This window comes from Nomascus leucogenys, chromosome 6 (assembly GCF_006542625.1).
Source record: "Nomascus leucogenys isolate Asia chromosome 6, Asia_NLE_v1, whole genome shotgun sequence".
Taxonomy (NCBI): domain Eukaryota; kingdom Metazoa; phylum Chordata; class Mammalia; order Primates; family Hylobatidae; genus Nomascus; species Nomascus leucogenys.
In genome coordinates, this window is record NC_044386.1 from 31,134,531 (window position 1) to 31,150,133 (window position 15,603).

The 15,603-nt window shown below is 39.8% G+C and overlaps 1 protein-coding gene across 2 annotated transcripts in view; it reads right to left on the reverse strand.

Moving 5' to 3' along the window:
- The window catches only part of ADAMTS12 (ADAM metallopeptidase with thrombospondin type 1 motif 12), a 349,097-nt gene that overhangs the window by 122,316 nt on the left and 211,178 nt on the right, over positions 1-15,603 (reverse strand). For both annotated transcript variants that reach the window (XM_012501615.2, XM_012501616.2), the window contains exons 6-7: positions 8,787-8,911; positions 5,051-5,200 (exon numbers count right to left, since the gene is read on the reverse strand). In XM_012501615.2, the coding sequence (XP_012357069.2) occupies positions 5,051-5,200; positions 8,787-8,911 (275 nt within the window). The remainder of the gene's footprint in view (positions 1-5,050; positions 5,201-8,786; positions 8,912-15,603) is intronic.

Genomic DNA, 15,603 nt, shown 5'->3' on the forward strand with positions numbered 1-15,603 from the left:
TAGGGGAAACATATTCAGTGATTCAGCATTAAGTATAATATTAGGTTTAAATTTTTTGTAGATGTTCTTTATCAAGTTGAGGAAATTTCAATTTCTGAGTGTTTTTTATGACGAATGGATATCAAATTTTGTCAAATGTTTTATCTACTAAAATTAATATTAATATAATCATGTGGCTTCTCTTGTTTAGCCTGTTACAATGGTGGATTATGCTGATTTTCAAATATTGAGCCAGCCTTGTATCCCTGAAATAAATCCCACTTGGTCATTGTATCTAATTCTTTTTTTCTTATATTGCTGAATTCTACTTGCTAATATTTTGTTAATTTTTTTACATCTATATTCATGAAGGATATTGTTCTTTAGTTTTCTCTTTTGCATTGTCTTTGTCTGAAATTAGTGCCAGGGTAATACCAGCTTCATAAAATGAATTAGAAAGTTTTCCCTTCTCATCCACTTTATTTGGTTTATGATTCTCGGTTGTTGACAGGTCTTTTCTTTTAATATTGAAAAATATTGCACCACTTCTTTGGGCTTCTGTTGTTTCTGATGAGAAATCCACTGTCACTCAAATAGTTTCCCTCCTATAGATGGGGTATCATTTCTCTCTTGCTGCTTTCAAGATTTTCCTTTCTCTTTAGATTTCAGAAGTTTAATTATGATAGGCCTGGGCGTGGATTTTCTTTGGGTTTAACCTGGTTGTGTTTCTCTCAGCTTCTTAAATATGTAGGTTTATGTCTCATCCAATCTGCAGAATTTTCAGCCATTTGTTCTTTGAGCATTTTTCAATGCCATTGTCTTTTTCCTCTCTTTCTGAGGCTCCAATGACATGAACATAAGATCTTTTGTTGCATTCTCACGGGTCTCTGAAGCTCTGTTCAATTTCTTTTAGTCTCTTTCTCTTTTGTTTACACAGATTACATAATTTCTATTGTTCTATTTTCTAGGTCATTAATTCTTTCCTCTGTCTCATCCATTCTACTGTTGAGCCCTAGTGTTCACTGAGCTTTTTATTTACATTCTTGCATTTTTCAGTTCTACATGTTTGACTCTTCTTCATGTCTTTCATTTCTTAGCTGACACATTATTTTTTCATTTGTTTAAAGGTTGTTGGTAATTGCTCATTGAAGCTTTTTTCACCACGGCTGCTTTGAAATATTTGTCAGCTAATTCTAAAATCTGTCATCTCTTGACATTCTTTTTTTTCATTCAGTTTGAGATATTCCGGTTCTTGGTATAATGAGTGATTTACATTGAAACCTGGAGGTTTTTATATTATGTTATGGATCTTATTTAAATCTTTGCTTTTAGCTTGCTTTTCTGACACTACTCTGGAGGGGAAGGGAGTGGGACCACTGTTTCACTACTGCCAAGCCTCTATAGATACCTGAGTTGTCAAAGGGATGGCTCCTTGTTACTGTTTAGGGGTGGATGAAATTTCTGGCTCCCCATGTAATCTGTCTTGACACCACAGGGGTGGGGCTAGGGGAGCCCTCATTACTGGCCTGTAGGGATCAAAGTCTTAGTCCCTAACTGGTCTTTTTGACACTACCCGAGTAGTGGTGTTTGATGCTTTGTTATAGCTTCACACAGATGCAAGTCTAGGCTTCCCACTCAGACTTTGCTAGCATAGAGCCACAGTTTTACAGTTTTTTCTTTCCTTTGCTGTTCACCTGGAGTAGAAGAGTTACTGTCTAAAATTTTCTGTCTTGTTAGACTGTCCCTTTCCTACTCCTTTGCATAGACAGAACAGGCGTAAGTGGGTGATTTTGTGTGTGTGTGTGTGTGTGTGTGTGTATTTTCAGGTTGTTGCCATCATCAGTTCCAAGTCTGGCATATAAGAGAGGAAAGAAAAGCCAGGGAATTCACCACCATGTCACTCTTCAGGTTCTGTGGTCCTCAGCCTGTCTTCCTTCTCTCCGTCTTTCAGTCTTCCTATGTTTGTTTTCGATATAGTGTTCAGTGTTTTTCATCATACTTAGTAGAAGGCATATGGAAAAGTATGTATATTCTATCTTCCATGACTTATAACTTTTTAAGGGGCAGCATTTAATGCCCCTGAGTAAGCTATTGGTAACAGATGCTACTGGTACCTGTTCATAGACTCACCACTAGCTGCCTTCCAGCTGCTAGTATATGCATCTCTTTACCTGGGATTTCTCCAGAGCCAAATTAGACTGCTCTGCTGAAAGTGTCAAGGAATTATTAATAACAACCTCTGGGAACAGCCTCTAACCAACAACTTAAGGGTGTTGGTACATAAAACAGCCCAGTTCTTCTCACCTTGGGTAGGGTAACTCTGAAACGTGTGTTGTATATCGTTCTCGGAGTTTGTCCATGGGATTAAGGTTCAACTGCTCAGAGTGGAAGCTGAGATAATGAACCGTTTATTGTCTACCTTCCCTGTTCTGTTTTACACCCTACTTCCCTACTGGTATTTCCTTTACCTTCCACATAAATTAATTGCTCTCAAATCCTTGTCTCGGGGTTGACTTTTTTTTTTAAGTTTTATTTATTTTATTTTATTTTACTTTAAGTTCTGGGATACATGTGCAGAATGTGTAGGTTTGTTACATAGGTATACATGTGCTATGGTGGTTTGCTGCACCCATCAACTCATCATCTAGGTTTTAAGCCTAGATTATGCATTAGGTATGCCCGAATGCTATCCCCCCTCTTTCCCCTGAACCCCGAAAGGCCTCAGTGTGTGATGTTCCCCTCCCTGTGTTCATGTGTTCTCACTGTTCAACTCCCACTTATGAGTGGGAATATGAGGTATTTGGTTTTCTGTTCCTGTGTTAGTTTGCTGAGAATAATGGCTTTCTGAATAAACTCAAAGACGGTTCTCTAGTTCTGCCTTCAGTGTTCTTTAATTCTTTTACTTAGAAACTTGATATTTAGTTAAAGAGGTTTTTTTTAGGAGCTAGATCCTCACTTTTTCCCTGCATAATTTGAAATAGAACAATAATAACAACAAAAGTATAGGATAAAGAAATCTTATAGTAGTTTTATTTCCACAATGCATCAGATAGTTCTGAATGAGTGTTCAGTTTAACCTTACTACAATATCAAAGTGATTCAGGTAGTGACTCAGTTCTAGTCTGTTAAATAATCCACCACTCCCAATAACTACTAAACATCTACCACTATTTGTTTTTAAGTGTTCAGGGAAATTGTGCCCAAGTAATGTTACCATGAGGTTCCTAACTTTATTAGAGAAAATTTGAAATCTGAAAGGAGGATCATACTTGCCCTTAGCTTTGTTTACTTAGGTGGCCTTCCTTACAGAGGTCATGTGTCCATGCCCAGGAAGTTAAGTCAATGATTGCCTCAAAAATTGGGCAACATTGCTTTTGAAGGACATGTTTAACATATTTATTGTTACAAGATCATGTCGAAATTGAGGATAGAAAGAACCCATCCTTGGAACACAAAAAGTGAGGATTCAAGAATGTTTTCATCAAGCAAAGTCTTTTCCACTCCTCTTTGGTTTGAGTACACCATTGTTGGGATGGCTTGAGTGATAACTTCTCAGTTTGACCAAGTTACAGTCACCTAGCATTGTTTGGCCAGCAGGTACTGTTGACAACAATGTCTTGACTGAAGGCCACAGGGGCCATGTCCTTCCACATATCAGAACTGGGGACTCCTGTCTGTTTGCGCATAACAATAACTTAACATTTTGTCAGGTTTTATTATCGACATGCCAACAACTATGGCCTAGCCTTATCAAGATGGCCAGCTCCCCTGTATCCCTAATTATTATTTAATGAAAGCAAGTCACTTAGCTTCTCTATCTCTGAATTTTTGACAACTAAGGTACGGGAATATATCACATTTATAACCAAGGCTTTTTTGGTGAGAATCCAATAAATCACCTTACATATTGCCTAGTTCAACCTACTCATTTTATAGATGAGGAAACAGGTATAGAGTGGTGAAGGGAATTATCTAAGGTCATAATATCGGTCAATAGAAAAGTCAGAACAACAATTCTCTTTCTCCAATTCTCAAGGCAATGCTCTGGCTTTATAATGTAGGTAAAATTGTTTTAGAAAGTCCAAATGTTATATTGGAAAAATGGTGAGCAAGCCGAAACTGGAGAGGCCAGGCCTGGAATAATTCAGTCTCTAGTGTTTTTCCCAATCCTGCCTCTTTTCTAGTTGTGCACTAAGAATATTCCCCAGCATTTTTCCTTCTTCAAAGGGAGGAGATCCAGGCTGGTGAATACATGACAGGCAGGGGATATAACTCAGCTGTTCATGTGCCTCCCCATACAGTTTCCTACTAGTATGATGCTCTCTTATTTGTGGTTGGCAAATACAACAGCAAATAAAGTTACAAATAAGCTAAGATCTTTCCTCCATGGAAACCTCTGATATCTGGTGAATTCAGAATCTCATTGTATCTTCACTCAAACATTCTGAAACCTGCCTTCAAGGAATTCAACTAATCAAATTCACACATTTTTGTGAACAACTTAGACATCCAGTTAACTGGTGTTCATGTTATAGTCTTTCCAAATTTACAGCAGTTTTCCATTTTTTATTTATTCCATGTCCTCCTTTAATAAACATAAGTAAAATGGGACTAACAGTACTATCTATTTCAAAAGGTTGTTAAGCAGATTCAATGATGCAATAAAAAGCACAATGGCACAAAGTAAGGTGCAAAAATGTTAGGTTTAGTGGCTTTTTAGTGATATTAACATTATCATTTCATAACAACTAACCAAGGGTTATTCCTCAGTTAAACAACTGAGTTCAAGCTTATCTCTGTCCTTCCTCCATTCTAATCCAGAGAACTGGAGTGGTCTATTTGGTTCTGTGATGTGTGTGAGTATACATGGTCTGGGCAGTGGAGACATTGGAGCCTATGAGGTGTGTTACTATCCCCACTTTACAGATGAAAGCAGAGGTTGAGGAGGGTGAGTCACAAGCCACAGTATAATCTGAGTTTCCTGACCCCCAATTTGAGGTGTGTTCCATTCTCTCTGCTGATATTAACACATGAATATGGTGAGCAGACCTCCCTATCATTGGCCCTTTACCTGTGTCCTAGCTCATGGGCAATTGTGAAAGCCAGAGGGAGTCCCGAATCTTCATTGATGTTACAACTGCGGTGAGGCTGACACATTCCTGAAAGGTGAGACAGGCCCAGGGTCTCGCAGGGGCGATTGAAACCAGCACAGATGTCCTTTCTGAAAGCATAGAATAGAGAAGCTCAGGCACCCAAAGGAACATCTGGAAAAACCTCCTGGAAAAAAATCTGGGTATAAACTCACATTCAATATGGTCTGTAAAGTATGCTTGGCATTTTTTAAAAAGTCTACATGAATGTAGGCAGCAATTTTGAATTCATTGAGATGATTCTGATTTTACCTTTTGATTACCGAATTTCACCAACACAGAATGTGGGAAAATGTAGCAAATGTGTTATTTTGAGCTTATTTTGCTCTGGATCTCGGGAGGTCAAATTACATGATTTGGCCAACAAAAGACTTTATTGAAAACTCAAGTTAATTTGAACTTTTAAATAGGGAAGGAACAATCAGCAGAGACTGGATTTTTTCAAATATGAAAATCCTTTTTAGTCTTTCTGAGGTCTGTGTTCGAAACTCATCTAAGAACTTCCTTTTCCCATTCATGAAAAAGACAGTTGGTCCCAGCAACCTATCCAGAGATCTAATACTTGTCTATCCAGCCCCATTCCACTAACAATATTGCATATATGAGAGAACGCATGCCTGCATGTGCATGTACACCTAGAATCTCAGAAAATACTAATTATGGCTTTTAAATAGAAAAAACATGCTCCCATAAACTGGTAGAGATTATTTCAATCACGGACAAGAGTTTTTAAAGAGTCATTAATTAGTCACTAGGTTTTCTTTAGCACAACAGGAGATCTTTGCCAAGAGTGACTAGCAGCAATGGCCACCATGTTGTGAGCTCTAGTTAATTGAACACCAGCAGCTAACGGGGTTTGTGTGGGCACCATTTCTAGCAACAAATGGTCTCCTGCTTTTTTCATCCGTTGGGCCGTGGAAAAGATCCAGACTTTGAGAACCCATGTGCAGCTTCATTCTCCAAGTGGCAATGGCTGGGGTAATAGGACAGGAGAGAGCAGGCCCAGTCTCAGCACATGCACCATAAACTCAAATCTGCACTCTCACTAGCAGCAGCAGTTACTGGGGGTTCAGTACTGGAGAGCGAGATTATACAGCCCAGTCATTTACATAACTTCTAGGTCTGTAAGAGAACCAAACACTTTTCTACCCCTGCTGCAGAATGCACTTGTTATTATTTCATTCAAAAAGTCCAGGTCTGCGTGAAGCTGCTGGAAAAAGATAAATGGTGCTCATTGCTGATCCCCTGACTTTCTCATTTTGATATGGCAGGAGGTCAGGCACATTAAATACTGATTATAAGTGCCTCTGAAGTGTCCAGCACTAAAGAAAAAAGCGGCTAACGAATTATAGGAATATCGTTCTTACAGGCAAGCAGCTTAAGCTCTACTTCTACCATGCACTGGGGCCATTATGTAACAGAAAATATGCCTTGGCTTGCAGCAGCCACTAGCTGCACATGTGGAACCCACATTGGGTGTGTTCCATGCCAAATCCTCCGTCTACTGAATACTGTTCTGTAGAGAACTCTGTTAATGTGGATCTCAGGATAGTCTCTCAGAGGCAAAGCTCAGTCTCATACCTCCCTCCCTTTGTGATCCTACCTATCTTTTCAGGCAAGTGGTTTCCAATGAGGGTGGGTGATTTTGCTCTTCACCCCCTCCTAAGGGACATTTGGCAATGTCTGGAGACAGTTTCAGCTGTCAGAGCTTGGAGGAGAGTGCTACTGACATCTCATGGGTAGAGGCCCGATATGCTGCTAAATATCTTACAATGCACAAGATAGGCCCAACAACAAAGAATCATCAGCCCCAAATGTCAATAGTGCTGAGGGTGGGAAATACTGCTATAGAACTTGAAATGCTCTCCACTGTCTAGGAGCTGTTGAGGTTCAACACACTTTTATGCAAACAGACCCCTGTCCTAAGGAAGGAAAGTGACTATAAGAAAAAAAGGAGAGCAGATCCTTCGTATTCATATTGGGTAATAGCCAAGGGTATGGCTGTTGGGGTCAAACTACCTGGACTTAAGTCCCAATTGTACCCTTTAACAGCAATGAGATTTTGGGCAAGAGTCATAACCAAGGCTCAGTTTCCCTATATGTAAAATATGAATGATTAATAGTAGCCAACTACCAGTGTTCTTGTGGGAAGTAAATGGAACAATGGCTGTTCTAATAGACATAGCACAGTGCCTGGCCCATATCAAACATTTCACACATGTAAGCTATCATTAACTCACTCATTTCTTCAGATGAGAATGACAGGAGCATCTGATTCTGCTCTCAGGGGAAGGAAAGACTTTCTGAGACACAACTTAGTGGGCAATGTCATTCCCTGACTCTGGGGTTCTTCCCTACAGAAGTTTCTGTCTGACCAAAGCCTTCACCTGGCCTCTTCACAAGGTCCTTGGTGTCCCCAGGCTGTCTGCTAGCTCCCCAGAGTCCCCGTGCTTACATTCCACACCCAAGCTATTTCCCAGGGGAGCTACTGGTCAACCCAAGGTGTCTTAGAACCGAATGAACCTACTGTTACAGGCTTATGTCAAAAACTTCCTGTGGGATACATTCACATTTAACCAGCGTTTTAATACCTTCACTCAAAAGAGTGATTCTGATGACTGGAGTTTTGGATCAGGGCAAGGTAGACATTTGGATAGGGTGGGGGCTGATTATCCTTCCTTGTAGGGATTCTATGCATTGAGATGATCTTATCACAGGGACAGATCACAGGGCCAAAATGTTCATGGGCAGCCTATCGCCCAAAGGGACAGTGCACACCAAGGGCCTTTCAGTGCTTGAGGTTCTCTGTGGTTGAAGGGCAGGGCCAAGGGGCCTCCTTTACTATACATCCCTGGATTTCTGGACAAATAGGCATAGGGAGCCCAAGAAGAATTTACTTTACCCCATTCTAATATAAGCCCTTCTTTCATCTAGATTAAAATAGTGCCTAGTATATAGTAGGTGCTCAATAAATATTTATTGAATCAATGAGCAAACATAGCCTTCAAAGAGCAAGAGTTTATCAAGAAAGTTCATTGGATTTTTACAGCTATGAGTCCTGGAAGGTTTGGTGGTTCTTATTAGCACTATAGGCTCTATTTGTGCTTAGAACAAAATGATATTTTCATGGGAGTAGAAGGGAGAAAGGTGTAACCAAACCAGTCTGCCTACTCAGTGGGGTCCTGCTCCCCATATCCTATCCTCAACATCAAACAGTTAAAAGGAGTACAGATTTCTGTAAAGATATTTCATGTTTCTACATTGGAGAAAAATAAAATAGCAAAGGATTGGAAATCCCACTGGTTAAAAGTAACAAGAATCTTTAATGAGGCTCTGCAAACAAGCTTCCTGCTTGTTTATAGAGTTATATGAAGAAACCAGTTTTAAAAAGGAAATCATCAGTGGGATAGGAAAGAGGTCTGCATTTTGCCAGCAGATGCAGTTTATTAACAAGGAGAGCTTTACTGTATTAGCAAGTTTGTTAAGCTGTTTCCTCTACTGATAGGGAAGTCAGGAGTTGACTAGATCAAAGACATTGTCTTTATGAGAGCAGCAAAGAATAGTGAGAATGTCATGGGTTTGAATACCTGGTAAGCCTTTCACCTGCCAGCCCTCCCTGCTTTACTGCCCCTGGGTTCCATGTAGTCTCTGGTATACCTGGTGAGAAGGACAGCCACGTCATGATGAACAGGATTGAGGTCACTCTTGGGATTGATACTCTTCTGCCACTTGCAGAAGCTAGACAGTGTCTTCTCTGCATGATGAACTATTTTCAGTCCTTGCTGGAGAAGGAAGAGGAAGAGATTAGCATGGGTGAGCTCACTGTGGTCAGGGACCATTGCATTAGGCATTCGTCTCCAGAGGTGTCCAAGTGAGATGAATTCAGGGTGAGTGCATCAAACATTTGGCAGTCATGTGGCAGAGGCCAACTGACTCCTCTTGACTAATCTTCTGCCTTAAACACTCCCACTCTAATGACCTCCACTAGAAGAACCTGAAGGGGAAAACGCCAAGACAGAAATTATGACTGGGACAAGCAGCCCTTGAAGAAAATTTTAAAATATGTTAGCAATAACCAAAAGCTATTTGAAGGTCTATTTCTGTGTCTCTCTGCATCCTAAGCCAATGCAATATCGAAGAGGCATTTTTATTTCTAATGCAAAATAAGCAGATTTTCAACAAACGTTTTTTCTTCTCATGAGACATCCTGCAAGGCTAGGGTTGCGCTGGATGTTTTCTAACACTTGAATTTTATCTTGGTTTGACACCCATGGGTGAAGGACAGTGGATGATATAATCTCTCCAGGCTGCTGACCAGTTAGGAGAATTGGTCACCTGACAGCAAGTAGGATGCTGTAGCAGATGCCCTCAGCTTGCAGCTTCAAGGGCTTCTGAGGCCTATGCCAGCCCTGTGGCATCCGCTTGACTGGTAGCTACTACTGGGGCTAGGAGGGGAGGGATTACTCCAAATTACCTGGATGAACACTTGTTGAATGTTGAGAAGAAGAAAGAGATAATCAGCTCTTTAAGGGCTCTGTTTTAATTTGAATTTCTAAACGGGAAATTACTTTCCCTTGCCTCATTCCTTTGGGGCCTCCACATAGAGCCATCCCTGGTACAGGATGGATTCCACCAGGAGGATGACTAACCTCCACTGGCTCACTCTCATCTGAGCCTTGCTCCGGGCTCAGTCCAAGAACTTCAGGACAGTCTCTGCATCAAATTATGAGCTTGCTTCTCTACCATTCTGTATTTTGCTGAGGCCCACACCCAAATCATAAAAGGCCTAAGGGGCTTCAGTTATGTGTTAGAGGCATTTTTAGGTATCCTCATCATAAGTAACTATTAAAGACCAGTCTCCTTTTGTGAAAACACCGAAAGGTGGCTCATCATGTGTTAAAAGTCACTGAGCTGCTCAGCATAAAGAATTTAGACGGAATAAATCGACTTCATTATTTAATAATCTTCATTGTTACATCATCCAGCAGAATGACATATGGTAGAGGAATTCTGGCGGACAAACTGGGAATGAGGGAGTCAGCCTCCAATTCAACCAGCCAAGCTGCTGCTAGATTAACAGCCCTCCCTAGATGGGAGCAAACGTGCCCATCCATGACAAAATAACTGGTCAGGTGACATGAATCAGGAATAAACGGAAGGGAAAAGAGAAAAGGAAAGAAAAAAAGGAGGGAGGAAGGAAAGAAAAAAAGGAGGGAGGAAGGAAAGGGTGGAGAGAAAGGAAGGAAACATTTCTTGATCATTTACTATGTGCCAGACGCTTTTACATATGCTGTGTCTTTTAATTGCGTCTACTCAGTATTATTTGTAAAGAAGGCATTATCATTTTTATTTTATAATAAGGGAAATTAAATCTCAGAGAAGTGAAGAACTAGATCAAGTTCACTTAGCTCAGATATTGAGTCAAAGAATATAAGAGGCCGGGCACGGTGGCTCAAGCCTGTAATCCCAGCATTTTGGGAGGCCGAGGCGGGCGGATCACGAGGTCAGGAGATCGAGACCATCCTGGCTAACACGGTGAAACCCCGTCTCTACTAAAAATACAAAAAATTAGCCGGGCGTGGTGGCGGGCGCCTGTAATCCCAGCTACGCGGGAGGCTGAGGCAGGAGAATGGCGTGAACCCGGGAGGCGGAGCTTGCAGTGAGCTGAGATCGTGCCACTGCACTCCAGCCTGGGGGACAGAGAAAGACTCCGTCTCAAAAAAAAAAAAAAGAATATAAGAAAGGTTTCTAGATAAAACTTGGAGTTGCAGTTGGTCACCAACCTCACTGGGGAGGTGCCTCAGTTCCAGCTCCTTCAGACAGGAAGGCATGTTATCACATAAAACATCAACTATGATCGGATATTTTTCTGGTCTGTTTTTAACCCTACATTTCTTTGTTATGTTTTGGGAGAGGTCTCTTAGAGAACACTCATTAATTTAACATTACCATTTACAATTACCAATAGTATTACCACTTATAATTGTTATAAAAAGTGAAATATTTAGGTATAAATTAACAAAACATATACGGGATCTGTATCCTGAAAATTATAAAATCCTGCTTAAAGAAGTCTAAGACCTAAGTCAATACAGAAACATACTGTGTTAATGGATTTGAAGATTCAACATAGTAAAGACATGATCTATTCTCCCAAGCTATGAATGTATAGCTTTATTGCAATTCCTATCAAAATCTGGGCAACTCTGTTGTAGACACACACAAGCTCATTCTAAAATTTATATCAAATTTATTAAAAAAGTTCCAGGCCTCGGATTAGCTAAAGCAATTCTGAAAAAAGAAAAATAAAGTGGAATGTATCACTTTACCTCATATTAAGGCTTACTATATAGCTATAATAGTCAAGACAGTGTGCTATAGGTGCAGGGAATAGTCACATAGATCAATGAAACAGACAGGGAACCCCAAAAGTGACCCACCTAGATATGCCCAACTGATTTTTGACAAAGATAAAAAAGCAATTCACTGAAGGAAAGATAGCCTTTTCAATAAATTATGCTGGATAGCAAGAAAACAAATAATCCAACTGCAAAATGGGCAAAGGACCCGAATAGGTATTTCTCAATGGAAGACATACAAATGGCCAACAGATATACATATAAAAAGTCAACATCACTTATCATCAAGGAAATACAAATTAAAACTATAATATGATACCATCTCATACCTGTTAAAATAGCTACTATCAAAAAGATGAAAGATAAGATTTGGAGAGGTTGTGGAGGAAAGGAAACCATTGTACACTGTTGGTAGAAATGTAAATTAGTAGCCATTATGGAAAACAGCATGGAGGTTTCTCAAAAAATTAAAAAAAGAACTACTGTATGATCCCAGAATCCCACGGGGTATATATCCTAAGGATATACAATCAGTAAGTCAAAGAGATATCTGCCATGTTCACTGCAGAATTACTCACAATAGCAAGATATGGAATCAACCTAAGTGCCCATAGACTGATGAATGGATAAAGAAACTGTAAGATATACATATCATATACATTCCATTATATATATGGAACAAATGTGCCCACTCAACATAAAAAACTGGCCAGGTGGCATGAATCAGAAATAAAGGGAAGGGAAAAGACAAGGGAAATATATATATATATAATGGAATACTATTCAGCCTTAAAAGACAAGGAAATACTGCCATTTGTGACAACATGGATGAACTTTGAAGACATAAGTGAAATAAGCCAGGCACAGGAAGACAAATACCACATGATCTCACTTACGTGGAATCTAAAAAAAGTAAAACTCAGAAGCAGAGATCAGGGGCTGGGGGAAGAGCTGGAAGAGGTTTGTCAAAGGATTCAAAATTTCAGTTTAGATAGGAGGAATAAGTTCAAGAGATCTATTGTACAACATGCTGACTGTTAATAATGATGTACTGTACTGTATACTTGAAAATTGCTAACAGAGTAGATTTTTAAGTAGTCTCATCACAAAAAAGTAAGCATACAAGGTAATGTATGTGTTAATTAGCCTGATTTAGCCATTCCACCATGTACACATATTTCAAAACATGTTGTACACCAAAAATAAATACAATTTTTGTCAATTAAAAATAAATTTAAAATGTATAAGAGAGAAAGAGAGAAATCAAGAAGAGGGGCCTAAACCAAAGCCAAAGCCATGAGCAACGGCCAAGAATTACACAAAATGTGAGAGAAAGACTTCAGGTGGAAACCACAGATGTTGTGCCGAACCTCTATTAACCTCATCAGGTTCAAGAGGCTGAAGAAGAGACCCAAGGCCAGCAAATGAGATACAGGGTTTTATTAGGGGCTTATGTGATGGGGAGAGGGTCCAGTGGTGGGCTGGACAATATATCTGCCTTCCCACCATCGATCCCTCTGCCTCCCATAAAGATTTATGGGGATCACATCTCTCAGGGGGGAGATGAGGCAGGAAAATAGGATCTAGAGGCAGGTAAAACATTCACACTTCGGCTACAGCAGGAAATGTCCTCTCCATAGGGCATATGCCATAAATGACTTTGTAACTTTACTTCATCCTCTCCATTTACATAGGGCGTACCCCAAGTAACCAATGGAATCCTCTAAGGGGTACTTAAACTCCCCAGAATTCTGTAACAGGGCCTTTGAGCCTCTAAGCTCAGTCCTGCTCCCACACTGTGGAGTGTACTTTCATTTTCAATAACACCCTTCATTCCTTCCTTGCTTTGTGTGTTTTTTCCAATTCTTTAAGATGCCAAGAACCTGGACACCCTCCACGGTTAACATACACAGTCCAGTGGTGCAGGGCTGGCCAGAAAAACTACAACCACCTGCCGACATCATGTGGTCTATATAGTATTTTCACTTAATAACCTCCTGCTAATAACCTCCACCTGGCAACCTTCATTTATTCCAAAACTCAGGGCCTCAATCCCCTGTATAGCCTGTGTTCCATAGGATTGGGGAGAGGCTCAGGTGTTTATTATAGATAAGGCACAAATCTCTAGCTTGTAACACACATTCAGGTGTATCTTCCATACAGGGTCTTTGTTTTTCTATTGAGACGGATTCTCACTCTGTTGCCAGGCTAGAGTGCAGTAGCACAAACTCAGCTCACTGCAACCTCCACCTCCCAGGTTCAAGGGTTTCTCCTGCCTCAGCCTCCCGAGTAGCTGAGACTACAGGCGCGTGCCACCATGCCCACCTAATTTTTGTATACTTAGTAGACACAGGGTTTCACCATGTTGGCCAGGATGGTCTTGATCTCTTGACCTCATGATCTGCCTGCCTTGGCCTCCCAAAGTGCTGAGATTATAGGCGTGAGCCACCATGCCTGGCCACCATACAGGGTCTTTTTAAGGATATGCTTAAATTATTGCTATTAGGTGTGTTTACTCTATACCAGATTAATCAGCTTTTTATATATGTGAGTCCCAGTGAGGTTCTACATAATAATAAATCCACATTTCATGCTTAGCACGTTATGGCTTATCAATTACTTCCACATACTTCATCTTATTTGATTTTGTGAACAACAATGTGAAGTATTAATAGTTAGGAGAGTGATGATTAACCCCTGTCTACTGATAAGAAGAAAGTTTACTTTAGTAATTAGAATTGATCACTAATGGTTTTCAAGTGGTAAAGCCACAAATAGTACATAAAACTTAAAGAGTTTTCACTTACTGAAGCCCTGTCTTTACTAAAAATACAAAAATTAGCTGGGTGTGGTGGTGCATACCTGTAATCCCCAGCTACTTGGGAGGCTGAGGCAGGATAATTGCTGGAACTCAAGAGGCGGAGGTTGCAGTGAGCCAAGATCACGTCACTGCACTTCAGCCTGGGCAACAGCGAGACTGTCTCAAAAAAAAAAAAAAAAAAAAAAAAAAAAAAAAAAAAAAAAGATTTCTCGCTTACCGAGACTCACACTTGAAAGAGTGAATATACAACCTCAATAATAGGAATAATTCTGTATGGTTGCAACTGGTTACACTATTGGTTGTATCTGTAGCATTTTTGGCATATTTGCATTTTCCATAGGTCCTCCATTATTTTATATGCACCTCAAAGACTATATTTTCTCTATAACTCTCTACTTTGCTCTGGTGGATGGGAGGATATTGAAGCCCTGCTGATGATTAAATAATCTGAAAACAAACTCTGTTTAGAGCCCCAATAGTGCCTAGCATGATTCTAAAACACCTTATGAATGACAGCACTCATTAAACCAAACACTTCTAAAGATAGGTAGATAATTAAGTACCTATGTGTCTTCTGTCTTCTAAAAATAATTAGATAACTAAGGATCTCCTCAGTTCTCAGCCACATTCTCCTGACAGCTGTCATTTGAACTGGAGTGGAACTTGGTACCAGTTAAAAAGTCATTCTGTATTAATTAGGCTACCAGAGGCAAGATAGGGAAGCTCAAAGGCAACAGTTTTGGAAATCATTAAGATTCCAGAGCACCTTTGAAAGACTTTTCTCAATTAACTTCACCATACTACTGCACCTGCTTCCAATATCTTTCTATCCTAGCATTTGTTTTAATGTGTGCAAGATACTAGGAAACAAACCTGACAAATCCTCACCTCAAGCAACAAGAAGTAAATGACACAGATACTCCTTAAGTTACAACAGGGTTATGTCCTGATAAACTAGTCATCAATTCAAAATATCATAAGTCAAAAATGCAACGAATACTCCTAACCTACCAAATATTGTGACTTAGCATAGCCTACATTAAATGTGCTCAGAACACTTACATTAGCCTACAATTGGAAAAAAATCATCTCATACAAAGCCTATTTTATAATAAAGTGTTGAATATCTCATGTAATTTACTGAATACTGTACTAAAAGTGAAAAGATTATATGGGCACTCGAAGTATGATTTCTGCTGAATGCATATAATTTTCTCAAGTCAAAAAATCATAAAGGGAAACATTGTAAGGGGACACCTGTATTTGTGTTCTGATATTTAGTAGTCCTGGCATC